Source organism: Raphanus sativus, chromosome 5 (assembly GCF_000801105.2).
Source record: "Raphanus sativus cultivar WK10039 chromosome 5, ASM80110v3, whole genome shotgun sequence".
In the NCBI taxonomy this organism is placed as follows: domain Eukaryota; kingdom Viridiplantae; phylum Streptophyta; class Magnoliopsida; order Brassicales; family Brassicaceae; genus Raphanus; species Raphanus sativus.
This window is the reverse complement of record NC_079515.1, coordinates 4,289,701-4,307,736: the sequence shown is the minus strand read 5'-3', so window position 1 is coordinate 4,307,736 and position 18,036 is coordinate 4,289,701. Positions and strand designations below refer to the sequence as shown.

The 18,036-nt window shown below is 33.5% G+C and overlaps 3 protein-coding genes across 3 annotated transcripts; 2 read left to right on the top strand and 1 right to left on the bottom strand.

Moving 5' to 3' along the window:
• Window positions 1-4,176: 4,176 nt before the first annotated feature.
• LOC108863063 (digalactosyldiacylglycerol synthase 1, chloroplastic) lies at window positions 4,177-7,920 on the bottom strand. Its single transcript, XM_018637368.2, has 7 exons — window positions 7,055-7,920; window positions 6,923-6,955; window positions 6,656-6,743; window positions 5,797-6,278; window positions 5,448-5,714; window positions 5,005-5,354; window positions 4,177-4,928 (listed from the first exon to the last, which is right to left on the bottom strand). Exons 1-7 carry the CDS (start codon window positions 7,757-7,759, stop codon window positions 4,418-4,420), a joined length of 2,436 nt encoding a protein of 811 aa, XP_018492870.1. The 5' UTR covers window positions 7,760-7,920; the 3' UTR covers window positions 4,177-4,417.
• Window positions 7,921-10,391: 2,471 nt separating this feature from the next.
• On the top strand, window positions 10,392-11,872 carry LOC108857994 (S-type anion channel SLAH1-like). Its single transcript, XM_018631990.2, has 2 exons — window positions 10,392-11,308; window positions 11,410-11,872. The coding sequence occupies exons 1-2, from the start codon at window positions 10,454-10,456 to the stop codon at window positions 11,746-11,748; spliced, it is 1,194 nt and encodes a 397-aa protein (XP_018487492.1). The 5' UTR covers window positions 10,392-10,453; the 3' UTR covers window positions 11,749-11,872.
• A 4,058-nt stretch (window positions 11,873-15,930) lies between these two features.
• Window positions 15,931-16,826, top strand: LOC108856890 (NDR1/HIN1-like protein 1). Its single transcript, XM_018630792.2, has one exon. The coding sequence runs from the start codon at window positions 16,029-16,031 to the stop codon at window positions 16,662-16,664; it is 636 nt and encodes a 211-aa protein (XP_018486294.2). The 5' UTR covers window positions 15,931-16,028; the 3' UTR covers window positions 16,665-16,826.
• The last annotated feature ends 1,210 nt before the right edge of the window (window positions 16,827-18,036 follow it).

Below are 18,036 nucleotides of genomic sequence, written 5' to 3'. Positions count from 1 at the left end.
CATCTTATGTCAGTTCTCGATGAAACTATACACTAAAACCAGATTTTCATATTTTGAGATTTTTTTTTTCAAAATATGTGGGTTAACCCTTCAAAATATTGAGTTTTCGGTAAATAATATAAACTGGATTTTATACTCTTCACTTTAGTTAAAAAAATTCAAACCACATTTTACATTTGAATTAATATATTCTACATTTCATGGTATATAGGAATGATTCTAATTTTTTAATATTTAATTTTACTAAAATTTCATATACTGCTTAGATTAATGGAATTAGCATTATAAAATCTTCATTATCTAGAGAAACATATACAACAGAGGTTATAAACTCTTTGACCATCATCTTATGTCAGTTTTCGATGAAACTGTACACTAAAACCAGATTTTCATATTTTTGGATTTTTTTATCAAAATCTGTGAGTTAACCCCTTCAAAAATATTGAATTTTCGGTAAATAATATATACTAGATTTTATACTCTTCACTTTAGTTTAAATTTCAAACCACATTCTACATTTGAATTAATATATTCTAAACTATGTTTCATGGTATATAGGAATCATTCTAATTTTTTAATATTTAATCTTACTAAAATTTCATATACTACCTATAATAATGGAATTAGCATTATAAAATCTTCATTATCTAGAGAAACATAGACAACAGATATTCTAAACTCTTTGAAAATCATCTTATGTCAGTTCTCGTGAAAATATACACTAAAACCAGATTTTAAAATTTTTTGATTTTATTTCAAAATCTGTGGGTTAAAGCCTTCAAAAATATTGAGTTTTCGGTAAATAATATATACTGGATTTTATACTCTCATTTTAGTTTAAAATTTCAAAACCACATTTTACATTTGAATTAATATATTCTTAACTATGTTTCATGGTATATAGGAATCATTCTAATCTTTAATATTTAATTTTACTAAAATTTCATATACTGCATAGGTTAGTGGAATTAGCATTATAAAATCTTTATTATCTAGAGAAACAGAGACAACATAGGTTCTAAACTCTTTGACCATTATCTTATGTTAGTGCCAGATGAAACTATACACTAAAACCAGATTTCCATATTTTTGAAAGTTTTTTAAAATCCGTGGGTTAATCCCTTCTAAAATAATGAGTTTTCGGTAAATGCTCTATATCCTGAAGTTTATATTCTTTACTTTTGTTTAAAAAATTTCAATTTCTAAATTTGAATTAATGTATTCTAAAGTTTCTTTCATGATATATAGGAATCATTCTAATTTTTTAATATTTTGTTTACTGAAATTTCATATACTGCATAGATTAGTAGAATTACATTATAACATCTTCATTATCTAGAGAAACAGAGACAACAGAGGTTCCAAACTCTTTAACCATCATCTTATGTTAGTGCTCGATGAAACTATACACTAAAACCAGATTTTCATATTTTCAAAATTTTCCAAAATCTGTGGGTTAACCCCTTCTAAAATAATGAGTTTTCCGTAAATGCTCTATATACTGAAGTTTATACTCTTTACTTTTGTTTAAAAAAATTCAAACCACATTATAAATTTTAAATTATTGTATTCTAAAGTTTCTTTCATGGTATATAGGAATCATTCTAATTTTTTAATATTTCGTTTACTAAAATTTCATATACTACATAGATTAGTGGAATTACAATTATAAAATCTTCATTATCTAGAGAAACGTAGACAACAAATGTACTAAACCTCTTTGACCATCATCTTATGTCAGTTCTCGATGAAACTATACACCCAAACCAGATTTTCATATTTTGAATTTTTTTTTCAAAATCTGTGGGTTAATCCTTTCTAAAATAATGAGTTTTCGGTAAATGTTCTATATGCAGAAGTTTATAGTATTTACTTTTGTTTAAAAAAATTCAAACCACATTCTACATTTGAATACATATTGATGTATTATAAAGTTTCTTTCATTGTATATAGGAATCATTCTAATTTTTTAATATTTCATTTACTAATATTTTATATACTGCCTAGATTAGTGGAATTAGCATTATAAAATCTTCATTATCTAGAGAAACAGAGACAACAGAGGTTCTAAACTCTTTGAACATCATCTTATGTTAGTGCTCGATGAAACTATACACTAAAACCAGATTTCCATATTTTTGAAATTTTACAAAATCCGTGGGTTAATCCCTTCTAAAATAATGAGTTTTCGGTAATGCTCTATATACAGAAGTTTATAATCTTTACTTTTGTTTAAAAAAATTCAAACCACATTCTACATTTGAATTAGTGTATTCTAAAGTTTCTTTCATGATATATAGGAATCTTTCTAATTTTTAATATTTTTTCGTTTACTAAAATTTCATATATTGCCTAGATTGATAGAATTAACATTATAAAATCTTCATAATCTAGAGAAACAGAGACAACAGAGGTTCTAAACTCTTTGACCATCTTCTTATGTTAGTGCTCGATGAAACTATATACTAAAACCAGATTTCCATATTTTTGAAATTTCTCTAAAATCCATGGGTTAACCCCTTCAAAAATATTGAGTTTTCGGTAAATGCTATATATACTGAAGTTTATACTCTTCACTTTAGTTTAAAAATTTCAAACAAGATTTTATATTTGAATTAATGTATTCTAAACTATGTTTCATGGAATATAGGAATCATTCTAATTTTTTAATATTTAGTTTACTAAAATTACATAAACTGCCTAAGTTAATGGAATTAGCATTATAAAATCTTCATTATCCAGAGAAACAAAGACAACAGAGGTTCTAAACTCTTTGACCATCATCTTATTTAGTGCTCGATGAAACTATACACTAAAAACAAGATTTCCATATTTTTGAGATTTTTCCAAAATCCGTGGGTTAATCCCTTCTAAAATAATGAGTTTTCGGTAATGCTCCATATACAGAAGTTTATAATCTTTACTTTTGTTTAAAAAAAATCAAACCACATTTTACATTTGAATTAGTGTATTCTAAAGTTTATTTCATGATATATAGGAATCATTCTAATTTTTTAATATTTCGTTTACTAAAATTTCATATACTGCATAGATTAATAGAATTAGCATTATAAAATCTTCATTATCTAGAGAAACAAAGACAACAGGGGTTCTAAACTCTTTGACCATCATCTTAACTCAGTTCTCGATGAAACTATACACTAAAACCAGATTTCCATATTTTTGATTTTTTTACAAAATATGTGGGTTAATCCCTTCTAAAATAATGAGTTTTCGGTAAATGCTCTATATGCAGAAGTTTATAGTCTTTACTTTTGTTTAAAAATTTCAAACCACATTACATTTGAATTAATGTATTATAAAGTTTTTTTCATTGTATATAGGAATCATTCTAATTTTTTAATATTTCGTTTACTAATATTTTATATACTGCCTAGATTAGTGGAATTAGCATTATAAAATCTTCATTATCTAGAGAAACAGAGACAATAGAGGTTTTAAACTCTTTGAACATCATCTTATGTTAGTGTTCGATGAAACTATACACTAAAACCAGATTTCCATATTTTTGAAATTTTACAAAATCCGTGGGTTAATCCCTTCTAAAATAATGAGTTTTCGGTAATGCTCTATATACAGAAGTTTATAATCTTTACTTTTGTTTAAAAAAAATTCAAACCACATTTTACATTTGAATTAGTGTATTCTAAAGTTTATTTCATGATATATAGGAATCATTCTAATTTTTTAATATTTCGTTTACTAAAATTTCATATACTGCATAGATTAATAGAATTAGCATTATAAAATCTTTATTATCTAGAGAAACAAAGACAACAGGGGTTCTAAACTCTTTGACCATCATCTTAAGTCAGTTCTCGATGAAACTATACACTAAAACCAGATTTTCATTATCTAAATAAATCTTTCTAATTTTTTTATATTTCATTTACTAAAATTTCATATGCTACTTAGATTAATAGAATTACAATTATAAAATCTTCATTATCTACTGCTTCTTCACTTTCGTTTTACAAATTTCAAACCAAATTATACATTTGAATTAAGTAATAAGAAAAACATCTTTTTGTTTCTAGCATTTAGTTACTTAAAAAAGTAACCAATGAAAATCATATTTTAATTTTTCTTTAATATTTTTTGTTTAAATATTGGTTTTCACTTTACTTTTTGCATAGACTTCAAAAACAATTGATATTAACGAAACAAAATAAAACCTTCAAAGCTATTTATATATTGAAGGGAATATTTTTTTTTTTACATATGGCATTAAACACGCTTTGTATTTAATACTCTACAAAATAGCCCACAAAATGACATTCGCTACTACCTATCTATTAACAAACGACCTTCAACAGCTATCATAGCAATAACAGACGTAGTAGTGGTTTACTTTACACAGATCTAAGGAAACAGCAATGAACTGTTGGTAAAACTTCTACCAGCCGAAGACTGGCTTGTGAACTTGAGGTGGAACAAGCTTCAGATCCTTGCAATGTTGCTTATCATAGTCTTTTGTTTGTGGTGTTGCTCCACTGCATAGTCTCAAAAAATCATTCCCTGTGAGAACATAGTGTGTGAACGCCAGTCCTCCATCTATTACCTCGTTAAAGCTCGGAACCGATCTTGATTTTCTCATCCTTTTTCCTCCATTTTCATCGTTTAAGATCTTATCGAGATCCGAATACTCCATGAATCTCTGTGTGGCTGCTTCCCAAGAAAGATTGTACATCTGCTCAGGAGTGAGTGGTAACGGCTCTTTCGACATTGCTTCTTTCACTTTGTTCACAAAGTCTTCGGATGTTTTGTAAGTTAGACAGTTTGGGAATGATCTGAAGAACTCGTTTGAAGGATGGTCTGCACAAACCACGAACTTCCCCATGGCCAGTGCTTCTGCTGTTGCTGTGCATAGAACATCGCTGATGCTCGGGTTTATGAACACTTTGTACCTTCATTAAAACAATCAAAGAGAGAAAAGATTAACATCGTTTGAAGAGCATATCTGCGTTTTTCTTCAGAACGTACTTGTGAAGAGCATCGTCCGCATGGTCCCTTCCTTTGAGGAAATTGAGATTCAAATCGAGTTTCTGTGCTGCTCGTTGGACCTCGACCGCATCTTCACCGTTTCCGTACACATCTAAATTGAAGCTCCCGAGGTCGCTTTTGTGTTTAGCCATCAGATCTATCAGTTCTTTGTATCCTTTAGCCCACACCATTTTCCCTAAGAAGTATGCGCCTTTTGAGAAAGCTTCTTCCCCACGGGACCTCTCTTCAGCAATTTTCTCACCAATCATAAGGAACTTGGGATTGACACCATGGACATTGCATATAACAGATTTTGGCAGATCTTGTGTTGCTCCAGAGAGGCGAAGAACCTTTCATGGGTTGGGAGAGGATATGTATCAGCATTGAAGAGGATTCAATCAACAGAACAAGGAGCTTAAACAGAGAGAGTTAGAAAAGACCACCTTGTCGCAATATGCTCGAGTGACCCAATTGTTTACGTGGTTCACAAAAAATGCTTGAAGAGCACCATGCTTCTCCCTCTTGATGTACTCTAAGTAGTTTGTGTGGACGATTCCAACAACATGGTTGAATTTATCAGTCCAACGCTTCCCATGGTAATACCAGTTGAGATGTTCAGGCTCTTCAAGAATAGCAATGTCAGCATCTTTTGACGGTATGAATTGAGAAGTGTCACCAGCAGGAAATATGCTGCGCCTTTCTTTTGAAAACTATAAGAAAAGCAGTAAATGCAGTCACTCTCAAGTAACACCAAAAGAAAACATATAGTGTGATCCAAAATGATCAACTTACCTTTCCCGGATAAAACGAGATTTTAAAATCAGCCTTGAAACCAATCCTTTCCTCCAACCATTTACGTATATAACTCTCTTGTTCTTCAGGTGAACTGAAGGTGAGATTGTTTGGATAAACTAGTTCTTGATCAGATTCGCAGAGCCAAGGAACCACGAGTGTAACACTCTGTTTTGCAGATTTTGCTAAATAGGCAGCTCGGAACAGAGGATTTACAGCTGTTCCGGTCATCCACGGGAGACTAGCTGTTGTAACTATTGCCACGTGCCTTTTGCTTTCTGGGGTCTCAGGCTTCAGAAAATCAGTCCAAAAGCCACCCTCGTAATGGTGTCCTGTGCTCTGAAGAACACTGGCTATCCTCATATCCAAATCATCAACATGGTTATCATTTTCAACTAAATCAGATGTTTGTGCAGAGGGCAGCCGCCAAAGGTGTTGGCTCTTGCATTTATAAAGGTTTTCTACTACTCGGTCGCACAAATCTGAAAGACAAATTAAATCGGGCAAAATCAGGGACTGAGTTTCTCATTTGAATACCAAGACAGGGTGATTCATACCATTTATCTACAGAAAATGTCATGTCTAATAAGCCACTGAAAGGCAAATTTCATTTGAGTGATGTATCACCTAAAACGGGTCTCACACAAAGTTTTACCTAAAACTATTTGAAACCCGAAAAATGGGCAAGCAACACACTAAACAAAGCCTCTTCTATTATCAGGAAGAAAAGTTGAGTTTCTTTTTTTTTTTTTTTGAAAAATCACCATGGCAGAGAAACTCGAACTATTCACAACTCAGATACATACAACAAATCAAAAAGGTAAGCAACATGAAGAAAAAAGATGCAATACATGCTTACCCTTTCTTACACCAATCTGATCAAGAAAAGGTTCAGACTGCCTAACCAAACACGCCAAAAGTTCAGCTACATCCAGTGGTGGCACATCCTGCACCAAAATTTAGCGTCAAACTCCCGACTGAACACTGAACTAAAATATATGGAGTAGCAAGAAAATTCAAGCAGATTAACAAGTTATTTGTAAGAGTTCAATCTCAAATATTAGTGTGTGCCATTCCTGTTAAAATTAGACGAAAATAGAGAGAGTTGCTACTTCAAAATACAAACCTTGGCTTCATCAGTTTCTTTGTACAATGATTGCTGCAAATACAACAAAAGAGGAAAACACCTTAAGAAACTATAATTCAAGCCAAAGCGAGAGTAAACTAAAAGAGAGAGATATAGACTTGTGAAACATACAAAGCTGGTTTTGAGCTTCTCCACAAGCTCACTGTTCTTGAATCCACTCAATATCTCTAAAGAGCTCCGTTTCTCAAACTCTTTAAACCTACTCTTCAAAGACCTAATCGGCTTCCAATCCCCAAAACTACCTTCTCCCTCTCCCTCTCCCTCCCTCTCCGCGTAAAACTCCCTAAACCTATCCCTATCACGCCGCCTCCTCATCTCCAGGACCCCTTCGCGCTCCTCCAGATCCATCTCAGACACAATCGCCTTCTTAATCGTGGACAGATCCATCCCCAGCTTCACCTTCGCTGGCCCCCACCTCTCCATCACCTTCCGGCTGATCTCCGGCGCCGAGTAGACCCTGCGGAACTCCGTTATCTTCGGCTCAAGCTTCTTCATGATCCCAATCTCATTCCCAAACGACGCCGACTGAGACGACGACGACGGCACGACGGGAAACGCAGACATCGCCGAGTTGTTGAGGAAATTCTCGATCTCGCGGTCGAACGTCGACGCTAGATTCTTAACGGAGTTGGCTCGTTTGCGCATCAGCTGGAGATCCGCGTCGGCTGAGTCACGCACCTCCCTCCACCCTTTCGACAGCAAGGTGAACGCGTTGGTGGAGGATAGCATCATCGACAGAGACGAAGAGGAAGAAGAAGAAGAAAACGTGATTCCGGTGGTCGTCGACGGAGGAGGAGATTGACTCTCCTTAGCCATGATTTTAGGGTTTTTAGTCACACGACGATTTCGTGAAGGTGTTAGTTACGATTTCTCGACCGAGAAGAAGAAGGGAGGAAACACACGGGTGAGGAATGGACGGCTGAGATTGATTTGGATGAGTCTTTTTTAATTGGTTCTCTTCTCTCTCTCTATTGTTCTGGAAGATAAGAGCATCCTTATTGGAGTCCTTCTACAAAGTCCCTAATCTTCTTCTTTTTCTTTTTCTGATCATGAAACTGCAAGGACTGTCCCTTATATAAAGGCTTTTCTTCCATTTTCTGCCTTGGTCCTCTCCCCTTTCTCCTTAAGGGATGTCCTTAAGGCATCCCAATAATGATGGTCTAACACGAGGAATATACCAAGTCGGACGATGATGACCGCTACGAGTCCCATTTGTCAATGACATGGCGTGTACTGATTGGTTTAATGGGATTTATCACGATTGGGAATGGGCTCATGACAATGACATTATAAAAATGGGACTTATATGGACCTTGATAGAAGCCCATTTACGGTTCAAAACACTAGCCGACTTAGCGAGTGCAACGTGGAATTTTGACTGGTTATCAAAGACTCGGAATATAATACTCCTTTTTAACCGACGTTCACAGGTTCACTAAACCGGATTTTCCGGCAAAGTTTCGGTTCGGTTAACCCGAATTGAACATCTTTCATTAGAGGCTTGAATTTTATTAGAATCTGCAAACTTCTAATGATATATACTTCTATAGTATAAAGCACTGGCTAACAGAAGAAAAAAATGTTAGAATCTATGTTGCAACAATACGTCCTCAGTTAAACATTGAAGTTTGTCACTAAAGCTAATGTGACTTGCCAGAAAAGTTGTCAAAAAAGACTTGCCAGAGAAGAAAGAGCCACAAAAGAAGAAAAAAAACTGAATATTTTTTTCTAAATATGTTAAATGGAGTTTCTGGCAACTCAATCATAGACAAACAGATCAAAAGTTAAGTCTCAAAACATAATGTAGCTGTTGATAAGAGTTTTCAGCTATTTATTTATAAACTTAGAGAACCTCAAAAAGATTTAGAGCTTGATTGTTTGTAGATTCTACACTAGATTTTAGTTTTAGATTTTCCAGAAACCACTTTTAACCCAATTAAGATTCCGGTCAATTAGTTTTCCTATTTTGTAGGGAACCTAGTTTTTGCTTCCTATTACCAATTCCTTTTTAGAAACTAAAATCACTATTCAAATGGTTTCTACCTAAAACTCACTATCCAAAGATTCCCCACCAATTGTTTTTTACTATTGTAAATTCACGAATATATAAATACTAGGTAGAATAACTAGTTGATCTGTTTGGGATTTTGTAGATGCTTAGATGATCTGTTTTAGCTAATTACACCATAATACAAAAGAATAAATCCCACACTTTATTGTTTGTAGTGAGTTGTTGACAAAAATGCCAAAAACATCTTTTAAATGATCAAACTTAAACCTCAGCTTTGCAAAACTAGCTGATTACAATCTGTTAAATTTAAAATGGAGCTAAACACTCTGAGGATAAATACATTGACTCTAATCAAATATTGCTCTGATATTTTTTTTAAACAATTATATTGGTAAGCTCTAGCTAGTTACATCTCAAAATAATTTAAAATAAAATTAAAAGACTTTTGGATATCTAAAGTGTTAAACTTTTTCTTTTTTGATAATTGTGGGATCCAGCGACCGAGGTCAACCGACTAGTTCTACGAAGTCCTAGCAGCCATGTATTTTTATTATTTAAAACAGTTCGGATGACCAACCGAAAACGAACTACAGATTCACTGTATAGGAGTTATCCCTCAAGTGCCACTAATTCAAGTCTGCTGGTTATTAGTTACAATTTCAGTTAAATAGTTTCTCATTTGCATTAACGTTTGCCAGTGAGATTGCTCTACGAACACACTTATATACAATATTGATAATTGATTTAAATATTCAGAATTATTTTTTTTTTTTGCTAAAAAAATATTCAGAATTATTAACAGTTTTTAAAAGAAATAATCCAAAAAATACCAGTTTTATGACCGTTTTTTTCGTGCCGGCTGATCTTGAACTGTAACGACTCTTTTGTACACCAGTTTTATGCTACAATGGCTAACAAAATCAACGAGTAATTCCTCAAGCTTTTTCATTGCCCCTTGACCTTGATCAATAGGTGAATAAACATGACTCTACTGAAAAAGCTTATCATCTTTTACAAAATATAATCTGCATTTTGATTACATCTTAAACAAATAAGAGTTTTTCAGTATCAGTGGCTCGCTTGCATCAGTCTTTCTTTACATCTAGTGGTAACACCCCCCTGATAAGAAAACCTAATTATCCTGTTCAATTATAATGGTACCAGTTAGGTAAAGTAGGAAAATATATAAATAAAAGATTAAAATAATCAACAGGAATGGCTTTGTTTATTCATGAAGCCTAAACAAGAAATGTTGAGCTGTACTATACAAGTTACCGGGCTCACCAAAAGTTACTACAAATTGCTATCCTTATTACATTCCATTATCCTTTTAAGTAAACATCCTTGTCCATCACTAACTAACTCCCCCTAAATCACGTGTGTTGAACTAATTATTCTACATACCTTCTCTGCCTACATATATGAATTCTATCCTAAGTTTATAACAACACAAAGAAAAAAACAAGCCATTACACTTCTATTCCATCAATATTTCAGAGATGGAAAGCTTTCCTAAGCAAGAAGTTCATATCAAAATTGATGATTCAATATCCAGCAGTAAGGAGAGAAGCACTGACCTTCCTCAGACCAAACCCATTGTTCTGATGTCTGTTTTGAGTAGTCTCCATGCAGGCTATTTTAGAATAAGCCTCTCCCTCTGCAGCCAAGCTCTGCTTTGGAAGATGATGATCGCACCTGATTCACCAAGCATGTCCCGTTTGCAAAGCAATCTCCCGTCTTTGGCGTTCCATCTCCTTTGGTGCCTAGCACTTGCAACACAAGTGTCACTCTGTCTCTTGTACGCGTTGAAGTGTTTCTTCTTCTTTCAAACAGCAAAGGAAGAGTTCTCACATCATATTGGAGTGAACTATCTTTACGCTCCATCAATCTCGTGGCTTATCTTGCTTCAGTCATCTCCAATGCTGGAACCACAGTCCGTTTTGTATCAGACATTATTCTCGGTGTTTACTCTCCCAATATTGGCCCTCGACACAAAGCTTTATGGACAGTGGTTCACAACAGAGAAAAGGTTCCTGTCGATGATGGCAAACCCGGCAAGCCAAGTATCAGTAATCGCAAACCTGGTGGCTGCACGGGGAGCTGCGGAGATGGGCTGGAAGGAGTGTGCTCTATTTTTGTTCTCGCTGGGGATGATTCACTATTTGGTTATCTTTGTTACACTTTACCAACGCCTACCGGGCGGTAAGAACTTCCCAACAAAGCTGAGGCCAGTTTTCTTCTTGTTCTTTGCTGCACCAGCCATGGGAAGTCTAGCTTGGAACTCCATTTGTGGAACATTTGATCCTCTAGCGAAGATGTTGTTCTTTCTTTCGCTCTTCATTTTCATGTCCTTGGTAAGTTTTAACACCAAGAAACAAAAAGGCAATGAAAAGATCAAATTTTATGACAAGACATTTTCCTTAAAATTAACTTTTTCCTTATTAAACATTTTCAGGTCTGTAGGCCAAACCTTTTCAAGAAGGCAATGAAAAGATTCAATGTCGCATGGTGGGCTTACTCGTTCCCCATCACCTTTCTTGCTTTAGACTCAGTTCAGTATGCGCAAAATGTGAAAGATCAGGTTGCTTCTGGAATGATGCTTATCTTCTCATCCATCTCCGTTTTGATATTCCTTGGTGTGATGGTACTGACAGCAGCAAATAGCAATAGACTATTCAGACGTGATCATGTCCTCAGTTCTAAAACTAGTCCAAAAGACAAGAAAAAGTCATCTCGGCTCAGCGTGGCTACGTTAACAAAGGCAAAGCTAGTCTGCTCCAGCTTTTCCACTTAGAAAACCAAGTGCTCTTCATAGTTAACTATGCCCTTCCTTCTTATGCATAACTCTCGCAATGTAATGATGAGACCACTATGGTTTTAACACAGCAGATCAGCAGTGCTGGTCTAACGTTTAACAATGTCCTAATCCAATTTTAAAACTATGCCTTTTAATATTTTGTATTGAAATTATATAAAAAAAACTAATATAAAAGTAATTTAAAATTTTGAACTAAAACATTAAATATAAAACATTAAAATATATTTTTTTGCATTTTTTCATGTAAAAGCATTTATTAAATAAATATAGTCAATTCTTATAACAGTTTTGATCGATAACAAAATCAATTTAGGTAATCTCTTAAATAACATGTTATACTACTAATAACTATTTTTACCTTTTAAAATTTTTTTATATGTGATCATCGATATTCTTATATTCTAAAATGCACACTAAATAATTTAAATTTTTCATATAACAATTATTTTTTAAAAAACAAATATTATAGTAGGCGATCTAATCTATTTTGACATTGATTCTTGTAGAATAATAATTCCATAAATAAAATACCACTAATTATGTTCGAATGAATATCACTTTCAATAAATTTTCAGTATTTGAATTATGCCTTCAAAATATCATAAGTAAAAATGCCCACTAAATAATTTATATTGTCATATAACATTCATTCTTTAACAAAAAAAATATTATAGTAGGTTTTCTAATCTATTGTGACATTGATTTTTGTAGAATATTAATTCCATAAGTAAAATACCACTATTTATGTTCGAATGAATATCATTTTAAAGAATTTTTCAGTATTTAAATTATGCCTTCAAAATATCATAAGTAAAAATGTCCAATAAGTATAGTTTCAATTAAAAAATCTTATAAAATTATTTTTATCTATATAGTAACAAAAATTTATAGAAAATATGCCCCTTTAAATTAGATGTCCTAATCGATGGTTTGGATGGCTTTCTCTCTGGGCCGGCCCAGCAGATCAGACGACCAAGTTACATATTTGAAACCCAAACCGCAATTTTCAGTTGATAAAACCTTAATAATCACACCTTGATTGTGTTATAGTTCAATGAAATGTCAAAAATATAGATATCTATAACAAACTAAAACGCGACAGCTAAAATATATAATCATTGAGATTCTAACAATTTGTGACGTCTTTTTTTTTTTTGCAAAGAATAGTTCATGTCTAGCGGTCCAAATATTCTAAGGAATCCACGTTTAGAGTGGTTCTGAAGCATCTACAAATCCATGGTTGTTTTAATGGCAGGCAAACTCTGAGTTACAAAACAATATGGATTTGAAAGTATCACATTATACTTTATTGTATGGTTACACTTACGTCAATATGAATCATTGCTTACGACGTATTAGGATACTCGGTGAGATGATTCATCCGCGAGGAGCTACTTTTTAGAAATTAGTATAAATTTTTATAGGTCTATGTGAGATGCAATCTAAGTCCCACATTGGAGAATTAGATAAGGAGTGTCTAATATATAAAGAGAAGTCCAACTCTAATTAGTACGAGACCTTTTGGGATAGAAATCAAAAGTAAATCCATGCGGACTTATCATTAAGGCCCAAAGTGGACAATATCGTACTAATGGTCAATATAGATTTGGACATGGGCTTTTACAATCCCAACAATTGGTATCAGAGCGGTTGACGAGAAATCTGCAAGAAGACCTAAATACCCTTTAAGAGATGAATGGGGTATCCTTGAAGTTAAGAATGGGAGGTATGTGGCAGAGATCAAGTTAGAAGATCATGGAAGCCCTATGATTAGGAAACACACAAGAGATGAATTAAGAAACACACAAGAGATGAGTTGTGGTTCTTAGTTTGAGGGGAAGAATGTGAGATGCAATCTAAGTCCTACATTGGAGAATTAGACAAAGAGTGTCTAATATATAAAGAGAAGTCCAACTCTAATTAGTACGAAGCCTTTTGGGATGGAAACCAAAAGTAAATCCATGCGGACTTATCATTAAGACCCAAAGTGGACAATATCATACTAATGGTCAATATAGAGTTGGACATGGATTTTTACAATCCCAACAGTCTAGAATATCCTCGTGTTAATAAAAAGAAGTTTAATCGCGTGTTGCTTATACACCTTTGGACCTTACTACATGATGGCTTTGACTGAATATTGTTTCTTGATCAAGATATCACAAAACGGCAGACTTCACAAAGACTAGACTGAAGCTGTCAAAACAAGAGCGAGAGAAGCTCAACTTCCGTTTTCTTTTTCTTTTTTAAACACCTCCGTTTTCTTCATTAGAGTCTTCTCGGAATTGTTGTTCTTGTCATTCATCTTTACCCTTGGGAAGCTGGTGTTTTCACAAATAAGATAGTGAACACGAGATTTAGCAAACTGAAAATAGATCAATTTATTTTTTTATATAAAAAGAATAAAAAACAGAGAGACGAAGATGAGTGGATAAGACACACTAATACCACCTTTGACAACAATTCATCTATCTACCGTCTCAGTTCATTATTAATAAAATGAAGTACGTAATAACCAAAGAGATTGTTGTACAAGAGATCATTTTTTAGCGTTTACAGTCTAGGCAAGGTCGGGTATCTATTGGACTGGTCCACACTCTTGAAGGTCGGGTTGGTTTTGGCATTTAAGTTTTTGATTTTTTATTACTATAATTTTAAGAAAATTGGTATAAAACAAGAACTTCGATTGTAATTTATGTTAATTATATAGTAAAATTGATGATGGGAGTCGGCGTGGACAGGCTTACCTGTCTCGACAGAACATAGAAAGTGAATTTTCGGATGCAAAAAAATGCTTCCATAATTGTTTGGAATGTTATTGTTAAAAGATAGTCTGACAATTCTGTGCTGGTACCGGTTTGTTTGTATGGCCGCATGTTCTTTTTGGTTCAGATTCTTCCTTATCTATGTATGTGTAGTGGCCTTTTCTTCTTCTTTTTCCCCTTTAATTTGTCTATGTTTATTGGAATATCAACTATACCATGGAATGATGTTTGATATATTCTCTTCTTTTTTTGGTTTCTTCATTGTATGAATTCAATTGGTACAAATTTGAATATCTGATATGATACAATTCGTTATGTAACAACTAAATATGTAACATTGTAATATTTAAATTTTCATTCAACTATGTCGACCGATACTGATATCAATTAGAAATACAAGAATTAGTGAGTTTCCCAATCTAATTACAACACAGTGTTTAGATCATTTGTAATTGTTAGTCAATGTAACAAGACAAATAGAGATGACGGACAAGTGGTGGTTTCTTTTTTGGCAATTAGTGTTAGGTCACTTGCGTCCTCTTTTCCGTTATGGGGGAATTACGTGGATAGATGAAATTCTCTTTCAGTCTCTGTCGCTTATTAAACCATATACGTATACAAAGTATTTGATCATTTAGGCTCTAAATGATGACCAAATAAATGAGTGGAAATGAGTAATTTCTCTTCATTCCTCAAATTTTACACCATTCATGTGAAATATTATTTTTCTAATGTTCCTTATCATTCCTTTTGATTTAAGGAATTATAGAGTAAAAATATTTCTAATAAAATCTGGCAAGGAACAATAAAGAATAAATATTCCTATTATTTTGTTCCTCTGCATTCTATTCCTCTTTGTTTCTGTTATTTCCTTTGTGATCACCAATTAGAGCCTTAGTTTTCATTTCAAATGAGGAAGCTGGAAGTAATATTAACCAGCAGAATTGGTAATGGGTTTATTGTTGGAGCCACTGAAAAATTAAAATCTTCAACCACATATAAAGACACCTTTTCTACAGAAGACATGGACCGACCATATATATCTTCTATTTCACAATTTTGACACTCCCAGAAGAAAAAAAAAATATATATTCATTGATGTACAGAAAATAAAATGAAAGTGATATTCAACAACTAATACAGTACCATGTAAACTAAAATACTTGACTGAACATGTACAGTTGTGAGTATATACTATATAAATATTATGTACCATATCCAAATACATAAATTTACACTAATTAAACAAAAAAGAATTCTTGTAGATGATGAAAATGCCATGCATCATTTGTAAATATATTTTTTTGCTTTAATAAAAATACATGTACAACTACTGTAATCGTTTTGATTTTAATATAAAAGAAATAATACCTTTACTTGCTATCATTCTTCTATAAAAAGTATAAAGCATACAACACATCAACCAAAAACTAACAAAGCCTCTTAACAATTTCTCCACCACCGCCGGAGAAAAAAAACCACCACCATACCATGACCTACAAAGACTGTGGCTCCCATAGTCACTCTCGCCGGAAACTAATCCGTCGAATAATATGGTCAATAATCATCTTCCTCTTCATAATCTTCCTCACAATCCTCCTCATTTGGGCAATTCTCCAACCTTCAAAGCCAGTTTTCGTCCTCCAAGACGCCACCGTCTACGCCTTCAACGTCTCCGGCAATCCACCGAACCTCCTCAGCTCCAACTTCCAAATCACTCTCTCTTCCCGGAACCCTAACTACAATATCGGCGTTTACTACGACCGTCTTGAGGTCTACGCTATTTACCAGAACCAGCAGATCACTTACCGAACATCGATCCCTCCGACGTACCAAGGACACAAAGAAGTCAACATCTGGTCGCCGTTTGTCTACGGAACCTCCGTCCCCATCGCTCCTTTTAACGGCGTTAGTCTTGACGGCGATCAAGAAAGCGGCGTCATTAGGTTGGATATTCGTGCTGACGGCAGAGTGAGGTGGAAGGTTGGGGCGTTTATCACAGGGAAGTATCATCTTTATGTGAGGTGTCAGGCGTTAATTAACTTCGGTAATAAAGCTGCCGGAGTTATTGTCGGAAATAACGCCGTTAAGTATACGTATGCTCAGTATTGTAGTGTTAGTGTCTAAAACTGCAACGGAGCGAAAGCAAGTAAGCTAAGGTCTCCGTTAGAATATTATATATGATGTGAATTGTACATTTTGCTTATACGATAGCAAATTATTAAAGATCCGTGATGTTGTTGTAACGAGTTATGAGAATTTAAATATGAATACTTTGTTATAGTTAAATTCTAAATTCTCTTTTTAATTGTGATTTTCTTGAAATGTAATTTTTTATTTTAAAATTTTCTTGAAATATAGTTTCGGTGACTAAGATGCATCTTGTGATCCTATCAAATCGACTTTAGCTTCAGAAATTTTGATGAATTTTCTTAGTAGTCGAATAAAGTTGGACGGTGATAGAGTTAACATTTTATCGAATAGACTATGACTTGTTAATGTTTTGTGGACGTTGTATTACGGTGTCATTTTGTCGATATATATGTATATATATATATATGTTTTGTGGACGTTGTATTACGGTGTCATTTTGTCGATATATATGTATATATATATATATATATATATATATATATATATATGTGTGTCTCCATCTTTTTTTTTTTTGTTCAAATATGTGTCTCCATCTTTTTTTCTTGAAATAAATCGAGATCCATAAATATATATATTTCTACAATATTCCACAACAAATAAGAAAGTTCAAAAAGAAAAGTGATGTGGATTGGCTTTATTTTAGCGGGCTTATTGCAAAAGTGACTCAAAACTTGAATTCAAACAGAAAACTAACCTTTTCTTTTGACTCATTTTTTTTTTGAGTTTTTAACCCCACATCTGCATTTTATCTACGAAAATGCCATTAACCCTTTTTTTTTTTTTTTTTTCGAAAATGGCTTCTTTACTGTCTCAACCTCATTTTCTTCAAGTATTTACAATATTGCCACTGCCATGAATAGTGGGAACAACCTTGTACGAACTGTTTGGAGCTTTTAATGCCCTTTAATGCACGTAAATCTCTTTACACTCTCTCTGTTTCAATTGTTATGAACTAAAAACAACATTTCTTTCACTTTCTCTCCATATTCATCCAAAAAACTGAAGCTTTTGATTCAAAATTGTTTGGAGCCATATTTCTTTCGTTTTGACTTACGGTTGCTTTCGTTTGAGGTTCTGGGTGGTTGGAGAAGACCCTGTGTGCAAACAAAGTCATCTCACCTAGTTGAAGGTACGAATTTGAATTTTTTTCAAAATCTGTTCGCGTAGAAGACTTACAAGTAAGTCATCTGTATGTAGAAGACTTACTGATGAGTCTTCTGGTCAAACGGACGACTTAAACTAAGTCGTCCAGCTTTGTTTGGTGAAAAAAAACAGTCCAGACGACTTATATATAAGTCGTCTACGAGAAACAGGCTAGTTTTGCATTTGACCGAATCGTGTCAGA

Bases quoted from the DNA above. Each gene is read 5' to 3' on its own strand.
- LOC108857994 (XM_018631990.2), top strand. From the start codon at position 10,454: ATGGAAAGCTTTCCTAAGCAAGAAGTTCATATCAAAATTGATGATTCA. The intron at 11,309-11,409 runs GTAAGTTTTAAC...AAACATTTTCAG, and splicing joins TCTTCATTTTCATGTCCTTG to GTCTGTAGGCCAAACCTTTT.
- LOC108856890 (XM_018630792.2), top strand. From the start codon at position 16,029: ATGACCTACAAAGACTGTGGCTCCCATAGTCACTCTCGCCGGAAACTA.
- LOC108863063 (XM_018637368.2), bottom strand. From the start codon at position 7,759: ATGGCTAAGGAGAGTCAATCTCCTCCTCCGTCGACGACCACCGGAATC. The intron at 6,956-7,054 runs GTATGTTTCACA...TTGTATTTGCAG, and splicing joins AGAAGCTCAAAACCAGCTTT to CAATCATTGTACAAAGAAAC. The intron at 6,279-6,655 runs GTAAGCATGTAT...TTTGTCTTTCAG, and splicing joins TCAGATTGGTGTAAGAAAGG to ATTTGTGCGACCGAGTAGTA.